The sequence below is a fragment of the Calypte anna genome, chromosome 17, assembly GCF_003957555.1.
Source record: "Calypte anna isolate BGI_N300 chromosome 17, bCalAnn1_v1.p, whole genome shotgun sequence".
Classification (NCBI taxonomy): domain Eukaryota; kingdom Metazoa; phylum Chordata; class Aves; order Apodiformes; family Trochilidae; genus Calypte; species Calypte anna.
In genome coordinates this window covers 433,933-451,845 of record NC_044262.1, presented here as the reverse complement: position 1 = coordinate 451,845, position 17,913 = coordinate 433,933, and the positions used below count along the sequence as shown (strand labels likewise).

The following is a 17,913-nucleotide window of genomic DNA, read 5'->3' as shown; positions in this document are numbered from 1 at the left end:
GAGCTGGGGTAATTCAAAGAAAACTGTGTCTGTCATGGGAGTTTGTTCATTTTCCCCTCGTCTCCACTTTCTGTTATTGCTCTGAATCAGAATATCCCATCACTGGCTTTGTCTGTGTCTGTTATTTCTGTTTCTGGCAGCCTTTTCTTTGCCCAGCATGGTACAGAGGAAGAGGTTCAGTCCTTGTCCAACTGCTCCTGCAGGAAAGTCCAAAATACCCAAAATGGTGTAAAACCCCATTTTCTCCCAGGAGGCTGAGGAAGGGGAATGGATGTGGCTGTGTTACTGGATGGAGTGTTTCAGGAGGCGATGGAGCCAAGCTGGCAGGACTGTAGCAGGATAAACATCCCTTTTCACAAGGTTTTTTTTTTCCATCCTCATGAAGGGGATTGTGCCAAGGAGCTGGTTCTGCAGGTGATCCACCCGAAAGGCCTTCTCCTGGATGGTGGGATGTGCAAGGAGAGGAGATGGTGGCTGCGTGTCCCATGGCTGAGAGCAGCTGCAGGACAGGGCTGAGGGATCACAGGGGTTGGAAAGGAGCTCTCTAAGATCACCAACTCCATAATGTGATGGGAGGAAGATGTGCTGGGACAGAAAGTCACAGCCCTGGAGATCAATGGGATTCAGCAACATCTGAGAAAGGGAAGCCAAACCCATGTCACGTGTTATTGACAAATAAAATCTTCTACATAGCAAAGCAAATGTCTCCTGAGTGTCTCTGACCTTCCTTCCCTTGAGAAGAGGAGGGAGGCTTTGGGTGGCAGGGCAGGGGCTGGTGCTGGGCAGAGGGGTGAGCACAGCACCATTGGCCCTCAGCTGGGCTCTTGTCACCCCAGGATCAAGCAGCAGTTGGGACTGAAAGAGAGGACCCTAAAGAAGCCTCATTTCCCACTCTGCTGGTGTGGCATCCAGGTGTAGAGAAACAAGATAAACCAGGTGCCTCGAGTTGCCAAAGAGTGGGTGTGAGTCCACCTGTGCCTGGTTAGGGCAGGCCCCCTATTACCAGGGGGCCAATAAAGGTGGGACACACACCCACAGAGAGAAGCTGAGCTCACTCTGGTGTGAGGCGTGGAGAGGCCAGCAGCTCATCGAGCCCCAGGAGCAAGAAAGGCTCTTCCCACTACATCCAGGTGACCCCTTGAGCATCTCCTGTGCTCTGGCAGGGACACCAGCTGGAGGCTGACAGGTCTGGCTGCTCCTTCCTGAGGGTTCCCAGGTGTTTTGAGGTCTCTGGGAGATTGCTGCAGAGAAGATGTTCACATGGACTGGGAAGGAGTCTGCCTCCTCCTCCTTGGTCTGAACCAAGACCCCCCCAAGGGCTTCTGTGAGCATCCCTGGGTTTGTCACCCAGCACAGAGCAGGCCTGGGGAGTGGCTGTGGTGGCAGGGTCGGTGCCACTGGTGACATTAGGCAGCTCAGCACCCTGCACGGGTGGGATGGTGACCAGGGAAACTCACTTCTGGGTTGCCTTGTCTGCAAACAGAATGAAGAATCAGCCAGGTTGGAAAGGACCTCTGAGACCATCAGGTCCAACCTTTGTCTCCCACCACTGTGGTTCCCAGACCATGGCACCTCCCAGTGGGTGCTGCCTGGCCCAGGAGTTGGTGTGGTGCCCGGGCAAGGTGAGGTTTAACCCATGTCATGCCAAGAACGGGATAAGCTGGCCCGGGCTCTGAACCTAAACCCCTCACAGGAGACTTGGGGTCCCTCACCCACCCTGAAACACCACGCAGGAGGCTGCTGTGTCCCCAGCATCCCGGGGAAGCAGTGTGTCACTGCTTGGGGCTGGGGGCAAAGCACCCTGAGAAGAGCTGAGAACAGCTTTTATTGGGGTGTGTAGGGGAGGATCTCTGTCACTTAATGAAGGCCAAACCAGCACATGGGGGTGGGGGATGTTCACTAAACCCTGCAGCAGCCAGAGATACAGTCCGTGTGTCTGTCTGTCCATGTTACCCAGTGCAGCTCCGTACACGGGGCTGGGAGAGGGGATAAGGGGGGGATGGGGGATGATTGCCCCCTCCCCAAGCCCTCCGGGGGTCTGAATGCGAAGCGGGGGGGCGGGCATTAACCCCTGCAGTGCCGCAGGTTGTGCTGCCCGCCCCGCAGCGGTGCCTGTGGGAAGGGGCGGGGGGTGTGTGCGTGTCCCCCCCCCTTCCCCCGGGGTGCGGGGCCGGGGCGGAGCGGGGCTGGGGGCTGTGCCTGTCCCGGTGGCGGCGGGGCCGGGATGCAGCGGGGCCGGGGCGGGATGCTCGGCAGGGCGCTGGCGCTGGGGCTGCTCTGCGCCCTCCCCCTCTGCCCGCAGGGGCTGGAGCCCCCCGAGCCGGGCTCCGGGATGCAGCCAGGTAAGGGGGGGGGGGGGGGGGGGGGGGGGCGCGGAGGGCGGAGGTGGGGAAACCCGGGAAGGGTGGATGTGTGTGTGTGTGTGTGTGTCTCATTATAGCCTCCCCCTTCCCTCCGGGAGCTCTGAGAGGGGGCAACAGGGGGAAGGAGCTGGGGGGAACATGGGGGTCCCTCCTGGTGCCCCACATGCTGGCTGAGGGGGGTGCTGGCTGGTTTGGGGGCCAGAAAGGCTCCCACCGCACTGCCAAAGGCATCCCCGTGGGCTGAGGGGTTGGGGGTGGCAGGGGAGGTGTTTGGGGTTTGGTTTTGGGGGGCTTTCAGTGTGGCTGGAGCAGGGGATGGTGTCCCCCTCCTTTTCTGCTCTGTAATGTCACATCGTGGGTTTGCGTGGAGCACAGCTGGAGCTTTTCCTCTCTCTGGGACACTGCAGGGTCTCACCCTGTCCCTCGGCTGTCCCCAAGTCACTGCCCTGAAACTTTTCACCCAGCTTTTGAGACCACTGGGTCCCGTCCCTCCCAGTGGCAGTAGCCCCTGGCTGGCTCCCCCCCAAACCCGGGACAGACCCCGAGGGCTCCTCACCCTAGAAAATGGGGCACGGGGCTGGTTTACCCCTGGGAAACTCCAAGAAAGTCATTCCCAAAGTTCGGTGCGTGGGGCTGGGACTTCTCCCTGGTCAGTGATGGGCTGTGTGGGGCATGGTGAGTAAATTAATGAATGACTCTTAAAAAAAAGGATTTATCTTTTGAAGGAGGCACCAAATGCTTCCCAAGGTTCCTCCATTTGCTTTGTGCTGTCCCATCAGAGGTGGAGACCCCATGCTCCTGCCCAAACCCAGGTGGTTTTGGGTGTGTCAGGTTTCAATGGAACTGCACCGGTGGGAATTGGGTTGTGAGAGGGGAAGCACTGGTTTATCTCAGTAGAGCTTAACTCCACGTGAAGCTTGGCTGGGGAACAAGGCTGGAGCAATGATGCAGCTCACAGCCTGGGAAACTGAGCTGGGAATGGCACGGCAGGGGCTGGAACTGGAGCAAAATCCAAGTTGGGGTGAGGTGTGGGGAGGTTTGGGCTCAAACTGTGGAACTTGTAAGGTGGCAACTCCAATGAGGGTATGGGGCTGTGTGGGGAGGAAGGGCAGAGAGGGGTGTCTGGCATTACCCCAGGCACAGCAGGGAAGGGAAGGGCTGGAAGCTGGCTGTAGCAAAAGTTTTTGCTAGTTAGATATTCTTATTTCTTGTGGGTCACAGCCCTGAGGAGGATTTCACTGAGCATCATCCAGGTGGGTGGCTTCACCCTCTGTCACTGCTGCCCTGTCTGGTGCAGAGCTCAGGCAGGAAAATTTTAGAAGTTCTGGAATTTTAGATCCTGGTGGTGAATGGGGCACTGAACCCCCCAAATGTGTGAGTTTCTCAGGCTTGGGTATGAAACAAGATGGTTCTTTGGGGTTGAGCGTCTTGTCCCCTCCTGATGGAAGGTGTGTGGAGGTGGTTGTACCACAGGAAATTAGGATCCACTTCTGAGATGGGCCCATCAGGAAACTGGGATCCCTGGCTTCTTTCCTCACAGCAGCTCAGCCAGGGTTCAGTCCATTTGGTGATGCCTCCTGCTCTCTGGGGAGCACCCATTGGTGACATTTCTGCAGTATTGCTGTCACAGGGGTGGCATCAGCCCTTGTGCCAGGTTGGAAGGGAGGTTTCTGGGGCTCATGCCTGGGAAAGGACAGTTTCTGCAGTTTCTGCTGTTTCCACAGCAATTTCACAGCCAAACGTTTGGGTTGTAGAAGCAGGAGGTGAAGCCACCTGGGAGGGAATCTGGGCTGTCCATTTGTTGTGTTTGTAGCTGTTCCCAACAGGATGCTGGCTGGTGATCTGGAAGTGCAAAAATGGGTGTGAATTGACCCCAGAACACCGGGAATGGGACTTGATTTAGGGGAGGGTATTTACAAGGCAGAGGGTGGGAACTGGTGCTCACTGGTGTGGCAGAGTTGTGCTGGGCAGGGGGGTAAAGCCCCAGGTGCCTCCTGCCAAGGCTGAATTATTGAATTTGCATTTATTTCTGATGGTTTGAGCTGCACTGATTCCTGAGTGAGGCCCCTGGAGTGCTGTGGGTCTGGGATGGCAGGGGAGAGGTGGCACTGGGAGAGTTTCTCTGAATTTGGGGGTTGTGGGGCTGTGTGAGCCCTCTGAGCATCCCCTCTCCGTGTCCCCAGATGTGCTGGCACCAGGGGGCACAACATCCCCATCATTTTGGGGGATGCTCTGGTTAACAATGAGAAGAAAGGGGGGGATCTCCCTGGTGTAGTGAGGGTCTGGAGCTGTTGGGTGGGGTTTTTGTTGGGTTTTTTCCCCCATAGCCATAATCACAGCCCCACAAAACTCCCCAAACCAACCCAGAAAAGCTCTGTGTGGGAACGTGACCCAAAAATGAATGCGCACGAACAATTTGCCCTTAATTAAAGCTTAGAGTTGCCCAATTAAAATCTGCTTCATTAAGGGATGCATCTGGAAATGCAAGGCTTGGCTTCTGCAGATGGTATTCCTTGCTGGAGGCTTGGTGAAAATGGTCTTTCAGGAACTCATCCTCCTGTAGGTCTGGTGCTTGGGGATGCTGAGTCCAGCGTGGTGCAGGGAGGCTCCTCCTCTGGTGCCTTGGGATGAGGATGTGCATGGAGGCTTGAAGTGAACATTGAACCTCCTGTGAATATGCAAAATGATACAGAATGGTTCTGTGTCAGGGCTGTTCATGTGTGTGCAGAAGGGTATGGTCTATATGATGCAGCTCACGGGGCTGGGTGGATCTGTACAGCTTACAAAATGATGGGGAGTTAATTAATTTCAAGTCACACTGGCTGGAAAAAAAACAAACTTGGACTTTTAACATCATCTCCACTTGACCACTCCAGTGCATGCAGGTTACTTTGGAGTCCTCAATCAAGCAATTATTTGGGGATTTTTTGTGTGTGTGTTGGTTTTTTTTTCCTCTCGCAAGACCCTAAATTGTGCCTTTACAGTGGTGTAAATACAGGGGTCACTGCCTCTGTCCCAGGGAGCATCTGTGCAGCCTTGTCCTGTGTCTCTGTGCCCTGTGTAGGCAGAGAAGGAACAACTGAGGCTTCAGGGCCTGCAGGATGGAGGAGACCCCAGACAGAGCTCACCAGGAGTTTTTTTACAGTGCAGCTTTTGGGCTCTCCTCTTAGCCAAGGTTTTCTGCCCCAGAGCACAGAGGGGAGAGGCAGCACGGGGGTGTTTGTCCTTTGGGTCTGGTGGAGGGGGATGAAAGGATGGCTACAGGAGACCTTCCCCCCCTAAAATCCTCAGCTTCCTTTGTCCAGGAGTTGGAAGGAGGTGGGTAGAGGCAGGAGCTCTTGCTGCTCTCCCTTGGTACAAATATCATCACTTGAACTTTATAACTCCTGGTTGGTTGTTTCGTGTCTGCCTCATGCTGAATTATGTGCAAGATTTCAGCTCAAGCTTCCAGGCAGCTCCCAGGCTCTCCCTCATCTGTGTGTCTGTGTATTCCTGTGAGCTGGGGACTTGGAGCTTGGCAGCAGCCCCAGGAGAAATCCTTCCAGATTGGACCAAGTTAAAAAAAATCTTAAACCTTTCTGCAAGCAATGGGCCATATGGAGCCTCATTCCCTAAAATTCCCTATCCTGGGCTGAGGGGAGGTGTCCCTGCCCATGCAGGGGGGTTGGGCCTGGATGATCTTGAAGGTCCCTTCAGTCCAAACCACTGTATGATTCCATGATGAAAAACAAATCCCAGAGGAATGCAGGATCCCACACACCACAGGGCTGGGGTGTCCGGGCTCTTCTCCCCACAGATGAGCTGTAACCTCCTGACAGTGGCACCATCACCACCAGTGTCCCTGCCCCACACAGGCTGCACCCCAGCCCCACTGTGACCACAGGGCTTGTGAGAGCAGAGACTGATGGGCTGTGTATATATATATGTACACATATACATATATATATATACCACATGGTGAACATACACAAAGAGCTCCATATGCCTCAGCCAGGGCTGGAATGACATTACATCAGCCCAGAGATCCCAACCAGGAGCAGATGGCAGCTGCCCCTGCAAGAAATTAGGAAATTTTTGGGAGCCTGCCATGAGGCAGTGGGCTGGGACAACCACTCAGAGCTGTTTCTCACACCAAAATCCCTCCCCACCTCGCTGGACACAAACCTAAACCCAGCCTAGCTGAGCTTGTGCTGGAGTTGGAGGTGCTGGCCTGCTCCTGCCTGGCACCCTGGAGATCAGAAACCTCATTCCCTTCCCTTCAGCTAAAATAAAGGGCAGAAAGCTGCTCACCCCTCCTGCCATCACGTGGAGAGGTTATTATCTCTGGTTTTGTGCTTTGCTCCCTGTTTTGAAGCAGGCAGGGCTGGGTCTGTGTCCCCACGGCACAGGGAGTGTGGGAGCACTGAGCATCCCGGGGAGCAGCATCCTGAGGAGCAGCATTCCTAGGAGCAGCATCCCGGGCAGACCCGATCCTGCCCCTTGGCTGGGGCAGAGGATGAGGCTGTCAGAGTAAAGTGTCTCCTGATGTCCAGGCAGGTGGCAAAGGGGCTTCTTGTCCCCGCAGTCCCTTCCTTCTGCAAAGGCTTCACCCAGCCTGAGGCTTCGCTCTCTGCTCAACAACCACAGAAAGAAAAAAACCTCCCCGGGACTGAATCCCCCTCCTTCCCTGCCTTATCCCACTCCGGGAGCTCAGGAAAGCAACACCGTGACTGGAATCAACTTCTGTTGTGGGCATGTCAACCTTGACAGTGCATCTGCTAATTAGTACCGTGCTAATTACCCACCTGGAACGGTGCCCAGCTCCCCCCTCCAGCCCGTCCCCCCCGGCAGTGTCACCCTGAGGGCTGCGGGGCCACCTCAGGTCACAGCGCTGATCCCGGGGCTGATGGGGACACAAGGGTGACCCGGCGGGGGGGATGGGAGGGACACGGGGGGACAGTGTGGGATGGAGGGACGTGGGGGGACAGAAGGACGTGGTGGGATGGAGGAATGTGGCAGGGTGGTATTTATCCCCTGAGGATAAAGATGCTGCTCATTGCCAAACATGGGGAGAAAATAATATAATTTCTTCTTTCTCCCTCCCCCCAGAAAACCTCGGGAAACTGCCTGGCTATTTGAAAACACCTATTTATTTATTTATTTATTTACCAGCAGGTTTTCTCTGCTCTGAGACAAGATGGATGGGGCAGGGGTATTTCAGTGGGGAAATTTCAGGGGTCTTTGTGCATTTGTTTTCTCAGGAGAGCTCTGGTGGGTGGTGGGGACCCAGCTCTGGGGGGAACCCTCTGCTGCTGAGCAGCACCTGGTGGCCCTTGTTGTGGTTATTGGGTCCATCTGGCAAGTGGGTTGGGTTCACCCCCTCCTGAACCTGCTGCTGGGGAATTACAGGGGTTGGGCAGAGGTCAGACAGATTCAGCTCATGGAAACCAGTTTAATTTTGTTACTTTTACCAGAGTGTAAATGAAGGTCAATTTTGTAATTATTATTTTTGGTCCTTTAGAATCATTCAAATACCTTCTAATTTCTGAAAGGGAAAACGAAACAAAAGCACCTTACAGAAAGGTAATTAACTTTTATTTGTTGCAAGCTGATTACCCTCATAATGCACAATGAGCATTATGCAGATCTTCTTCCCCACTTGCAGGAGATGAATGCCTTCTAAGTTGCTGCAGTTAGATAAAACATAAAATATTTCCACTGGGACTTGGAGAAATAGGAACAGTGGGTAGGTAATACATTGCAGAGACAGTTAAAGCACTTCAGAGCCCCAGACTCCTCCAGGAAAGATGCAGGGCTGATCCCTCTCACTGCTCCATTTGGGCAGCTGGGGAGGAGGATGCAGTTGATGCTCATCCAGCCAGGCCCAGCTGCACATCAGGGGAGCAGGGGATGAGGCTTTTCACACCAGCTCCTCTGGTGCTTTTGGTTGGAGAAGCTCTTTAGCATCCCTACTTGTTTGGCTTTTGGTTTGTTTCTTTTTGGATGAGATATGAGAGATACCCTGCACCCCAGCTTGGAGAGCCCTTGGGAGCAGGTGGCTGGGGAGGAGCTGTGGACCAAGCAGGCACTGAGCACTCTTCCCATGGGAGAACTTGCTGGGCAGGAGGGCATGGCCTGAACCTGCCCCAGGGGAGGCTTAGGTTGGATGTCAGGAAGCAATTCCTCATGGAGAGGCACTGGATGGGATGGACTGCTCAGGGAAGTGGTGGAGTCCCCATCCCTGGAGGTGTTTAAGGAAAGGTTGGATGTGGCACTCAGTGCCCTGGTCTGGCTGATGTGCTGGGGTTAAGTCTCATGTTTTTCCATCTTCCTGGTGGTGGTTGTGCCACTGCAGTTGCAGCAGAGCCCTCTGCATCCTACAGAAGGAATGCAGGAGGTGATGGGCTTGGCTGGAGCAGATCCCACCCGTCTAGAAATGTCACGTTGCAGGGTGAGAACTAGGGACAACATGGCTTGTCCCTGAAAGGTGTAAATCAGGAGAGTTGTGGCTGCCCCATCCTTGGAAGTGTTCCAGGCCAGGTTGGATGGGGCTTGGAGCACCCTGGGCTGGTGGGAGGTGTCCCTGCCCATGGCAGGGGTGGGACTGGATGAGCTTTAAGGTTCCTTCCAACCCAAACCTATGATTTACAGGCAAGAAACCCACAGGGTTAAAGGGAGAGGAGAATTTATTGGGATATTTGTGTGTGTAACACCCCTGGACCCCAGCCCTGGTGCGTTTGGGGCATTTCTGTGCTGACTTGTTCTACCAAGCTGCATGTCTGCTCAAGACTGAGGATGAGAACATGCGCCAGATGAAATATAGCTTTTCAGAGTGACAAAGGCAGATTTTATTCTGACTTTTTCTGCCATGGAACCTTTGTTTCTAAGGCACATTTTAACGGCAGCTTCCTCTGGGAGTGGGAAATGTTTGATTAAAGAGGCAGGAGAAAGGAGTTGCCATCCAGCGGAGGCATCTGCCACACAGGAGTGAAACCTTTAGTTTGACAGAGCTGCATTATTAATAGTTTTCTGAATCCTTTGAATGGATCAATTAAACAGCTGGATTCTGCCTTGTGGAAATGCTGGGCTTTGTTTTGGCAGGCAGGGATGTACCGGGGCTGAGCGAGATGTTCTGTAATGAGAGCCATTAAAAGGTCGTTAGCGATGCAGAGGAGTTCTGAAGTTGGATCTGGCTTTCTGGCAGGGAGATTTGCATGAGCAGATTTAAACACCTCCTGGGCTCTGGTATTTTTCCCTTCTCCCACCCCTTTACTAGAGCTTTTTGATTGTTTTAAGCTTTGAAGGGGGCAAAAAAAGATTTGGGTTAGAGAAGGGAGAGAAGATGGAGGAGTTAGTCCCCATCACACCAGGGCATCCTCCTCACCTGGCTGGGTGAGGTGCAGCACACGAGTTGCAGAAGTTGAACTGAGCTGCAAAGGGAGAGGGAGAAAGAGAGAAAACCTGTGGGTGCACGCTTTGTATGGAGAGTTTGAGTTGAAGGGTTTTGGGTGAGGCCTTGCTCTCCTACATCTCTTGGAAGCTCCTATCTGCACCCAGCCAGCTCCCGGGTGCCTCTTTGCTGTTTTCCCTCTGGGTTTGAACCCAGGTGATGCTTTGTAAGATACTTGGCAAGACCTCGGGAACAATCAGCTGAATTTGGGGGTCTTGGTTTCTTCCAAGGCAGGGTTGGACCTTCATTCATTCCAAGCCCCATGGAAATGGTTTGTTTGCATTTTATGAAGTTCATGTTTCCTCCTCGTGGCCTCAGAGCAAGGCTGAGCAACCAAGCCCTGAGCTCCCTCCAACAACTTACATGAAAAAATTGTGCAATTTGTTCCTGTTGTGTTAATAACTCTGAGGGTTTGTGCTGATTTGTGAGAAGTGCACAGGAGTGTTTGAGCAAGACTTGAGAAAACCAAACTTGCTTGGAACAACAGCTGTTTCTGGAGGGTCTGTCTAAGGAGCAGATCAGGGACTTGCCCAGGGTAGGCAGTTTTCTGATGGGTTCCTTTTATAATGCCCCACTCATGGTGTTCTTCTCCAAATGAGTGGACTTTTGGGAATCTTCTGCTGTAAAAGTGCTGTTAATTTTCTTCCACAGCTCTGCTGGTTTTAATTGGAACCTCCCACGTTAGCTGTAACCAACACATGTGTTGACTGTATATATTATTTAATTCACTGCTGATCTACATCAGGGCTGGGTTGTGGCAGTTTCAGTTGCTGGGAGGACTTTAAATCTAGATGAGATGTTTTTCCTATAAGGAAAGATGATTTTTAATTTTTTTTTTTTCAAAATTCAGCCACAGCTGTTGTTCCTAAAGTGGAAATTAAGTTGTTCCTTTGGCACATTCTTTGTAGAACACCAGATCACGGTTTGTTGTTTTTTTTTCTGGCTTGAAAATGCAAAAATAGGAGCAGTGACCAGTCTCATGTCACTTGACAGATGCTGATTGAACAAAAGTGACCCAAAATTAAATGAGCAAGAATGCTGTGCCTCAGTGTATCTCCCAGGCATGCTCCCTTTGGAAGGCAGTGCTCAGAAGTCATATCTAAGGTTCTTGAGGTTTGATGATTTAGATTTTATATTTTTTCTGCCTTAAATATACAAGGCAATCATGGTTTCAGGTGAGCAGGGTGTGAGTGTGCCCCAGAAGCATTACTGGTGTTACTGGGGCTCTCTGGAAGAGCCAGGATGGAGAGAAATGGAGTTCTGTGGCTGTGGGGATGCTGTGACTGTTTCACATCCTGTGGAGCAAGAGGAGGCTTGGCACCCACTGCCAGGAGTGGGAGATGGACATACCAAAACTTTTCTATGGTTCTAAACCCACACCAACTCCCCTTGTGGAGTTCCTGGAGTGCCTGAAGGAGATCCACCCAGATCCAGGGCATTGAAAGGGCCACCTGGAGGAGGTGACCACTGCTGGGTGGCCACCTTCCTGCACGGCCAAGAGTGGCACTTCTCAAACTGTTCCTTTGTGTCTGGGCTCCTGTTTTTTCTATGTGCCATCTGGTTTAGGTTAACGTGGGTCTTGAGCCTTGGAAAGAAAGTGTCTGGGGCTACATCAGAGGCCCCAGCTTTCTCCTTTCAAGTGCAAGGTGCCAACTGATAGTCCAACAGGAAAGGGGAGACAGGGCTGACACACTCCAGGAGCTCCAAGCCTCCCAAGTGTGGGAATCACAGCTCCCAGTGCAGCATTTCATTCCCACAAAGAAGGGAAGGGGGGAACATCCATAGCTGGAAGCTGCTCCTAACCTGGGGGGCTGCAGCTCCTGGAGGGATTCAGGAGATGGAGGAAGGAGCATCCCAGCCTGTCCTGGTGTCTCACCCTCCTCTGCCTTCTGCCCAGCACTTTATTCCAGCTGAGGGACCTCCAGGTCTTGCTGCTTCCTGCTTCTTCCTGAGCCAAACATGTGCAAATGTGACCATGAATCCCACCCTGGTGGTTTTAACTTGCTCAGGATGGTATTTCCTCCCAGCTCCCTCTCCCCCTGCATGGCCCCTTTGCAAAGAATGGAGTCAGGCATTGCTTGTGACCTTGACCTCTAAACCTTCCCTTCCCAAAACGTGGAGCATCTGGCAGGCATGTGCTGCCTGGCTGGGGCTGGTGGAGCTGCAGGGATGTTCCATGGGCTGTGCTTTGGCTCCCTTGCCCTGCACACCCTCTTGGGACATCACCCCAGAGTGGTGCCTGCTCTTGGCATGGCTCTACCTCTCAAAGTGATGCCCAAGAAGAGGGTTGGCCCCTGCATCCCTCCTCCTTTACTGTTGCTGAGAAAAAGTTTCCTCCTGAGAAAGAGTCTGGTGGCTGCTTTGGAAGTTACCAAAGGTTTGACCATCACAGGACAAGGAGGGATCCTGAATGACTCCAGCCTATGAAGAGTGAACCAGATCTTTTGGTTCCTGTCTGCTCCTGGCTCCTGGATGCAGAGCTGTACAGGACCTCTTTTCAGAGACCAATCTGAAGAAGGATCTGGATGGTTCTGGTTACTCCTCTGATCTTGTGAGACCTCCCCTGTGGTGCTGTGTCCAGCTCTGGGCTCTTCAGCACCAGAAATACACAGAGCTCTTGGAGGGAGTCCAAAGGAGATGCCAGAGATGCTGGGAGGGCTGGAGCAGCTCTGGAGCCAGGATGAGAATTTGGGATGTTGAGCCTAGAGAAGAGAAGGCTCCAGGGAGACCTCAGAGCACCTTCCAGTGCCTGAAGGGACTCCAGGAAAGCTGGGGAGGGACTTGGGACATGGAGGGATGGGATGAGGGGGAATGGCTTTAACCTGGCAGAGAGGAGGCTGAGGTTGGACACGAGGAAGAAATTGTTTGGTGTGAGGGTGCTGAGCCCCAGGGTGCCCCCAGAAGCTGTGGCTGCCCCATCCCTGGCAGTGTTGAAGGCTGGATGGGGCTTGGAGCACCCTGGGCTGGGGGAGGGGTCCCTGACCATGGCAAGGGTGGCACTGGGGGGGCTTTAAGGTCCCTTCCAACCCCGAAAATTCTGTGCTGGGGAAGGCAGCAGCTCAGGGCACCAAGGAGCTTGTGGTGAAGCTGGAAGGCTCACAGGCACCCAAAGATCCTTGGGGTGTAAAAATACCAGTGGAGGGGGCGAGGTGGGAGGTGAGGAGCTCTGCAAGGAGTCAGACATAAAAGACTTGGAGGAGCATCCAGGAGCTGAGCAAAGGTTGAAACCACAACGAGTCACTGAAGGCAAATTGGCAGCAGGGAATGAATCACAAACCTGCACATGTTTTGCCTGAGGTGAAAACTGGAGTACTTTTTGGCTGCAAAATGTCAGCAAGTTAGTCTGGGAAACACTCATTTTTCATTTTTGCTTTATTCTTGTGATCTGTGTTGAAGGTCAGGGCTGCTGCTCCTGCCCAGCTCTGCCCTGGGTTGTGCTGCTTTCTCCCTCCCATTCCTGCTCTGTTCCTGCAGATCCCTGGGGGCAGATGGTGCGTGGTAACTAAATACAACCTCCAGAACATTGTTCATGATCAAATAACTTTTAATACCAGCCTGAGCCCTGACCCTCAAAACAACACATCTGAAAGTGAAGGAAGCAGAAATAGATCCCTACCTGCAGCAGGAAAGTTCCCTTTGCTTTAGGTGCACTGCTACTAATTTAGGTTTGGGTTTTGGTCATATCCTGAGTGACAGGAACTGGCAGAAGCCTTGGTGAAGTGCAAGAACAGATCTGGCCTCAGGCACGTCCAGCTCCTGTAACCTGTCTGACTCCTCTCCCTCAGCCTGGGACCCTCGCTGCCCTGCAGGGAATGTCACAGGGATGGATTGCAGCGTGAAGTGGCTGAGTCTCAGCTCAGGTAAACCATGGTCTGACCTATAGTTGTTCTTATCCAGGGAAAAAAAAAATATCTTGGATGAGAGAAGGCACGGCCAGAATCCCTGGCAGTGTCTCAGCCCAGGTTGGATGGGGCTTGGAGCAGCCTGGGCTGGTGGGAGATGTCCCTGCCATGCACGGGTGGCACTGGATGGGGTTTAAGATCCCAAACTTCCAACCCAAACCAGTCTGGGATTCTGGGATTCCCTGAGCTAGGATGGGTTTGGACAGAGTTTAGAAATTTGCCAGATGTTTGTGCAATAGGAAGCCTCCTGCATTAGACCTCAAAAGCCAGGAGCTGCCTTTCCCTGCCAGCACTCGGGACCTTGAGTCTCCAACAATTTTCTGGGAAGTCTCCCCGGTCCCTGTGCTGCCGGATGGGGACTGGAGGAGCCTGGCAGGCAGCAGACCATGCCCAGGAACCCTGCCATGCCTGGGGCCTGGAGCTCTGCCCACCAGGCTTGGCACAGCATGAGAGCAGAGCCCTGGCAGCCTTGTGGCTGCCCCGTGTCCCCTGCCTGTCCCCTGCCTTTTGCCCTCAAGCTCTGAGTGCCAACTGCTCCCCAGAGCCAGGTCCTGGTGAGCATCCATCCTCCTGCCTGGAACTTGTTCTTGCCTTCTGCTTTTGGGGCTGTTGATGACTCCAGGGGAGTGGCATCGAGGTTTTCTCTGCAGGCTGATGTGCTGGAAACCAAGGCAGCTTCAAGGAGGCAAGGAGGTCTCCTGCCCCCCAGGGGCTTCTGCCTGGGACACGATCTACCATGAGCAGCTCTGCAGCCAACTTCTGCAAAGCCTCTGCACTCTCCAGCTCTGGTCACCTGGGAATTTGTCACTTTGTCAGGACAGGGCTGAGGGGAGGTTTGTCAGCTCCTGGTGTGTGATAGGGCAGATCCTGCCAGCTCCTCTGGCAGGGATGTGGTGAAAAGGTCTTGCCAAGGGTGAGCCCAGGTAGGACTTGAACAGTTGCCTTGTAGGGTTTGTCCCTCAGTGAAGTCCTCAGTGCTTATTGAGCTGAGGGCTTCACCTTCCTCCAGTCCATTCCTCTCCTGGGCCACTGCAGGGCCAGGCCAAGGTAAAACACCTTGGTCAGGAACATCTCAAGAGGCAGCTGAGGAAGAGGGTTGGGGCTGCCAGGGTTTGATGTGAGGAGCTGAACTGGAGCTCTGCCCAGAGCACGGAGCTGGGGGAGCTTTGGGAAGATGCTTTCGGGATCCCCCTGGCTCACAGGGATTTTGTCCTTCTGCCTGCTCTGCCCGAGCCTCTTGACCCTTTGCTGGCAGCAAAGTTGAGGGGGAAAAATCAGCCAGATTAAGGAAAATCCGAAATGAAGCCGTGCTCCCAGGTGCTGCCATCCCACCCACCCTGGGGACAGCTCCTGTGTTTGAACAGAAGGTTCCTGGGAAACACAAAGATCTTTCACTGCTTTACTGCTGCTACTTCCCCCAAAGGTTTTTGATTATAACTTGGAAACCAGGAGCTGCAGAGATCCTGAGCCAACATGTGCTTTTTGGCAGGGTGACAGATGGCTGCTGGCCCCTGATCAGGCCCTTTCTGGGTGCCTTTCACCAGTGACTAACACCTGGGTGTATCTCCTCGGGTCTGCCTGGCCTTGCACAGTCAGATCAGGTTAAAGCTTCAGTTTTTCAGTTTTGGCTTTGACATTTTGCTGTTTAAAAATCACTGAACCCAAAGAACCCGTTCATCCCTGGAGCCAGGGAACCCAAACCAGTTCATCCCAAGTGGAAGGAGCAGGAGCAGAGTTTGGTGGAAGGGTTTGGTTTTGGGGTGCCAAGCCCTGATTTAGTGAAATGAGAGGAATTCCCAGGAAGGGCTCCCTGGACATATTTATTTTTCTTTTCTCAGGCTGTAATCTCTCCCAGATGTGCACGGCTGCAGCTGGAGATAACACCAACCCCAGAGTTTCCCTTGTTACTCAAGACATTTCTGACATTGTTGAAATAATAGCTGGAGCTGAACCTCTGCCAGACTTTAAAATAACTCATTCAAGACAATGGGAGGTTGGGCTGGAGAAACAATTGTGAAGATCAACGTGTCATAGGGAAGAAGGGGACTGAGGTATTTCCAAAGCAGGGATTTCCTGCTTCTTGCTTCCACAACTCTGAAGTTGCATTTCCCTTTCTGCCTTACTTCTACCTCCTCCTTCTGTGTTTGTACCTTCTGCTGATCCACCAGGCTGCAGCTTCCTCGCCTACCCCACAAAGAGCTGATGAGATTTTAAAAATGCTTCATTCTGCCTTGGATGGAGGGGAGGGGTGGAGGTTAAGGCTTCACAAAACATCATGAAAGATCAAAAGGGAGAGACAGCAAGCTCTGTTCCTGCCCTTTTCCTCTCCTTCAAGCACCTGTGGCTGGAGCCATGGCTGGGGGCTGGGGGGGGGGACCTGACCTTGAAGTCTGGGTTCTTTCTGGAGTATGTTAATAAGATGAGATTTTCACATCATCTCATGGTTTGGGCAGTTGGGATTTGCAGAGAGAAGACATGGTGAGGATGGTGAAGCTAAAATACCCACCAAGGCCACTTCCCCACTGAAACTCTTTACTTTCCTCCTCCTTCATCTCCCCAAAGCTCTTTCTTAGACTCTCTTCTTTTTCTGCCTCTTGGCCTCCTTTACCTTGGAGCCAGCTTGTCCTTATTCAGGGTCATCCTCAACTTCCAGCATCCCTTCCTCCTCTCCAGGCTTTGTCCCCAGAAGCCCCATCCAGGCCGAGCCCCCGTGCTGGGGCAGCACAAAGGAGCAGCAGCACTCCTGCAGATCTGTGGAATGAGCTTGAAAAGAAACCTGTGCTCTGACTTTTCCTGTCCAAACAATGTGTATGGCTGGCTCTGTCTTCTGAAAAGGTTTCTCTTCCCTGAGATTTTCTGTCCTCTCTGTGGGTGGGTGGTTGCATTCACTCTTCCACTAATAGGTACAACATTCACCCTGAGAAATGTGCTTTTTCTGGGGTTTTTTCTTCCTTCCTTTTTCTTCCTTCTTTGGCTTTGTCCCTTTCAGCTTGCAGCCATTGGGTGAAACCCAAATTCTCTCTGCTCTCCCGAGCAGGGAGGTGAAGGTTGAAATCCTCTTGCATAACCCTCTGGTTGCAGGTCCATCCCTGCCAGATGCTTGCCCAGGGCTAAAACCTCATCTCCTTTGGGTTGTGGTGCCAGGTGACAAGGGGAGTAGGAACTGTGGGAGATGAAGGTGGCCCAGGAGGTGACATGGATGGCTGCAGTGTAAACCCCTCTTTTTTTTTTTCCATCACTTAACATGGAAAGCCTTTATTATTATTGAATTCTAGATGTGGTGTAGAAGGCTCCCACATTCAGAGTTTGAAGTGCATTGTGTTCACAAGGAGATTTCTGCCAGGATATTTTTCATCAGATTTCTTGGGAAGGTGTGGATGCTGTGTCCAGCTGGGGAGCTGGGGAAGCCCCAGATGAAGTCCCAGTTCCCCACAGATGTCCGTGTCTCCTGCAGGACCCCATTCCCTCCCCTCCTGCTTAGCACAGGGCTCTTCCCCTTGCAAAACCCTCCTGGGGAGGTGGTGGCAGAAGTGGGATCTGAATGGGATCAAAGTGGTGTTCTGCTCAATTGACTTGTTATTTTTCAGAGCAGCAGACCTGTACCCTGTCTCTGTCTCCTCTGGGGTCTGCAGCATGCCCGAGGCTGTTCAGCTGCCCTCAGATAAATCTCACACCTCATCAGCAGTGGGAATTAGAGTCAATTCAGAGCCTGGATGCTTCCCAAGTGACGGCAGATGCTGGTGCAGCCGGTGCTGGCAGGATTCCCATTGACAAGTCACCAAATGGGATTTTCCAGACCCTCCCAGGAAAGGGGATGTGGGTCTGGATCATTCCAGACCCTTCCTGCAGGGCTGGGCCCATGGGAGGGCTGCTCTGGGTCTGTCCCTTGTCCCCAGCCCTTGGAGGTGACAGGGTTATTGTCACCCTGCCCAGCAGCTCGGGGGGATGAGAAGGGCCCTGGCTTTAGGTGCCTCAGAGGTTGTAGCAGTGTCTGGGCAGAGCCAGGTGTCTGCAACTAATGTTTCCCTAATGGGAGGGAACAAGAAACTTGGTTCTGAACTATTATTTATTTATTTATTTAAATTCAGGTATTTCTGTAGTTGAAGGAATCTTTATTTAAAGTCTGAACTTGGGAAGGGAGTGTTTCTGTTCACCAAGGGGGATAAAAGCTCCTCATGGGACTGAAGTGATGGTGCTGACAAATAGCCCAGAGCTGAGG

The 17,913-nt window shown here is 52.9% G+C and overlaps 1 protein-coding gene across 1 annotated transcript in view; it reads left to right on the top strand.

Annotated features, from left to right (window-relative positions):
• The first annotated feature begins 2,224 nt into the window (after positions 1-2,224).
• The window catches only part of LOC103533482 (collagen alpha-1(I) chain-like), a 50,999-nt gene continuing 35,310 nt past the window's right edge, over positions 2,225-17,913 (top strand). Inside the window, exon 1 of the mRNA XM_030461486.1 lies at positions 2,225-2,342. Coding sequence (XP_030317346.1) covers positions 2,225-2,342 — 118 coding nt within the window. The remainder of the gene's footprint in view (positions 2,343-17,913) is intronic.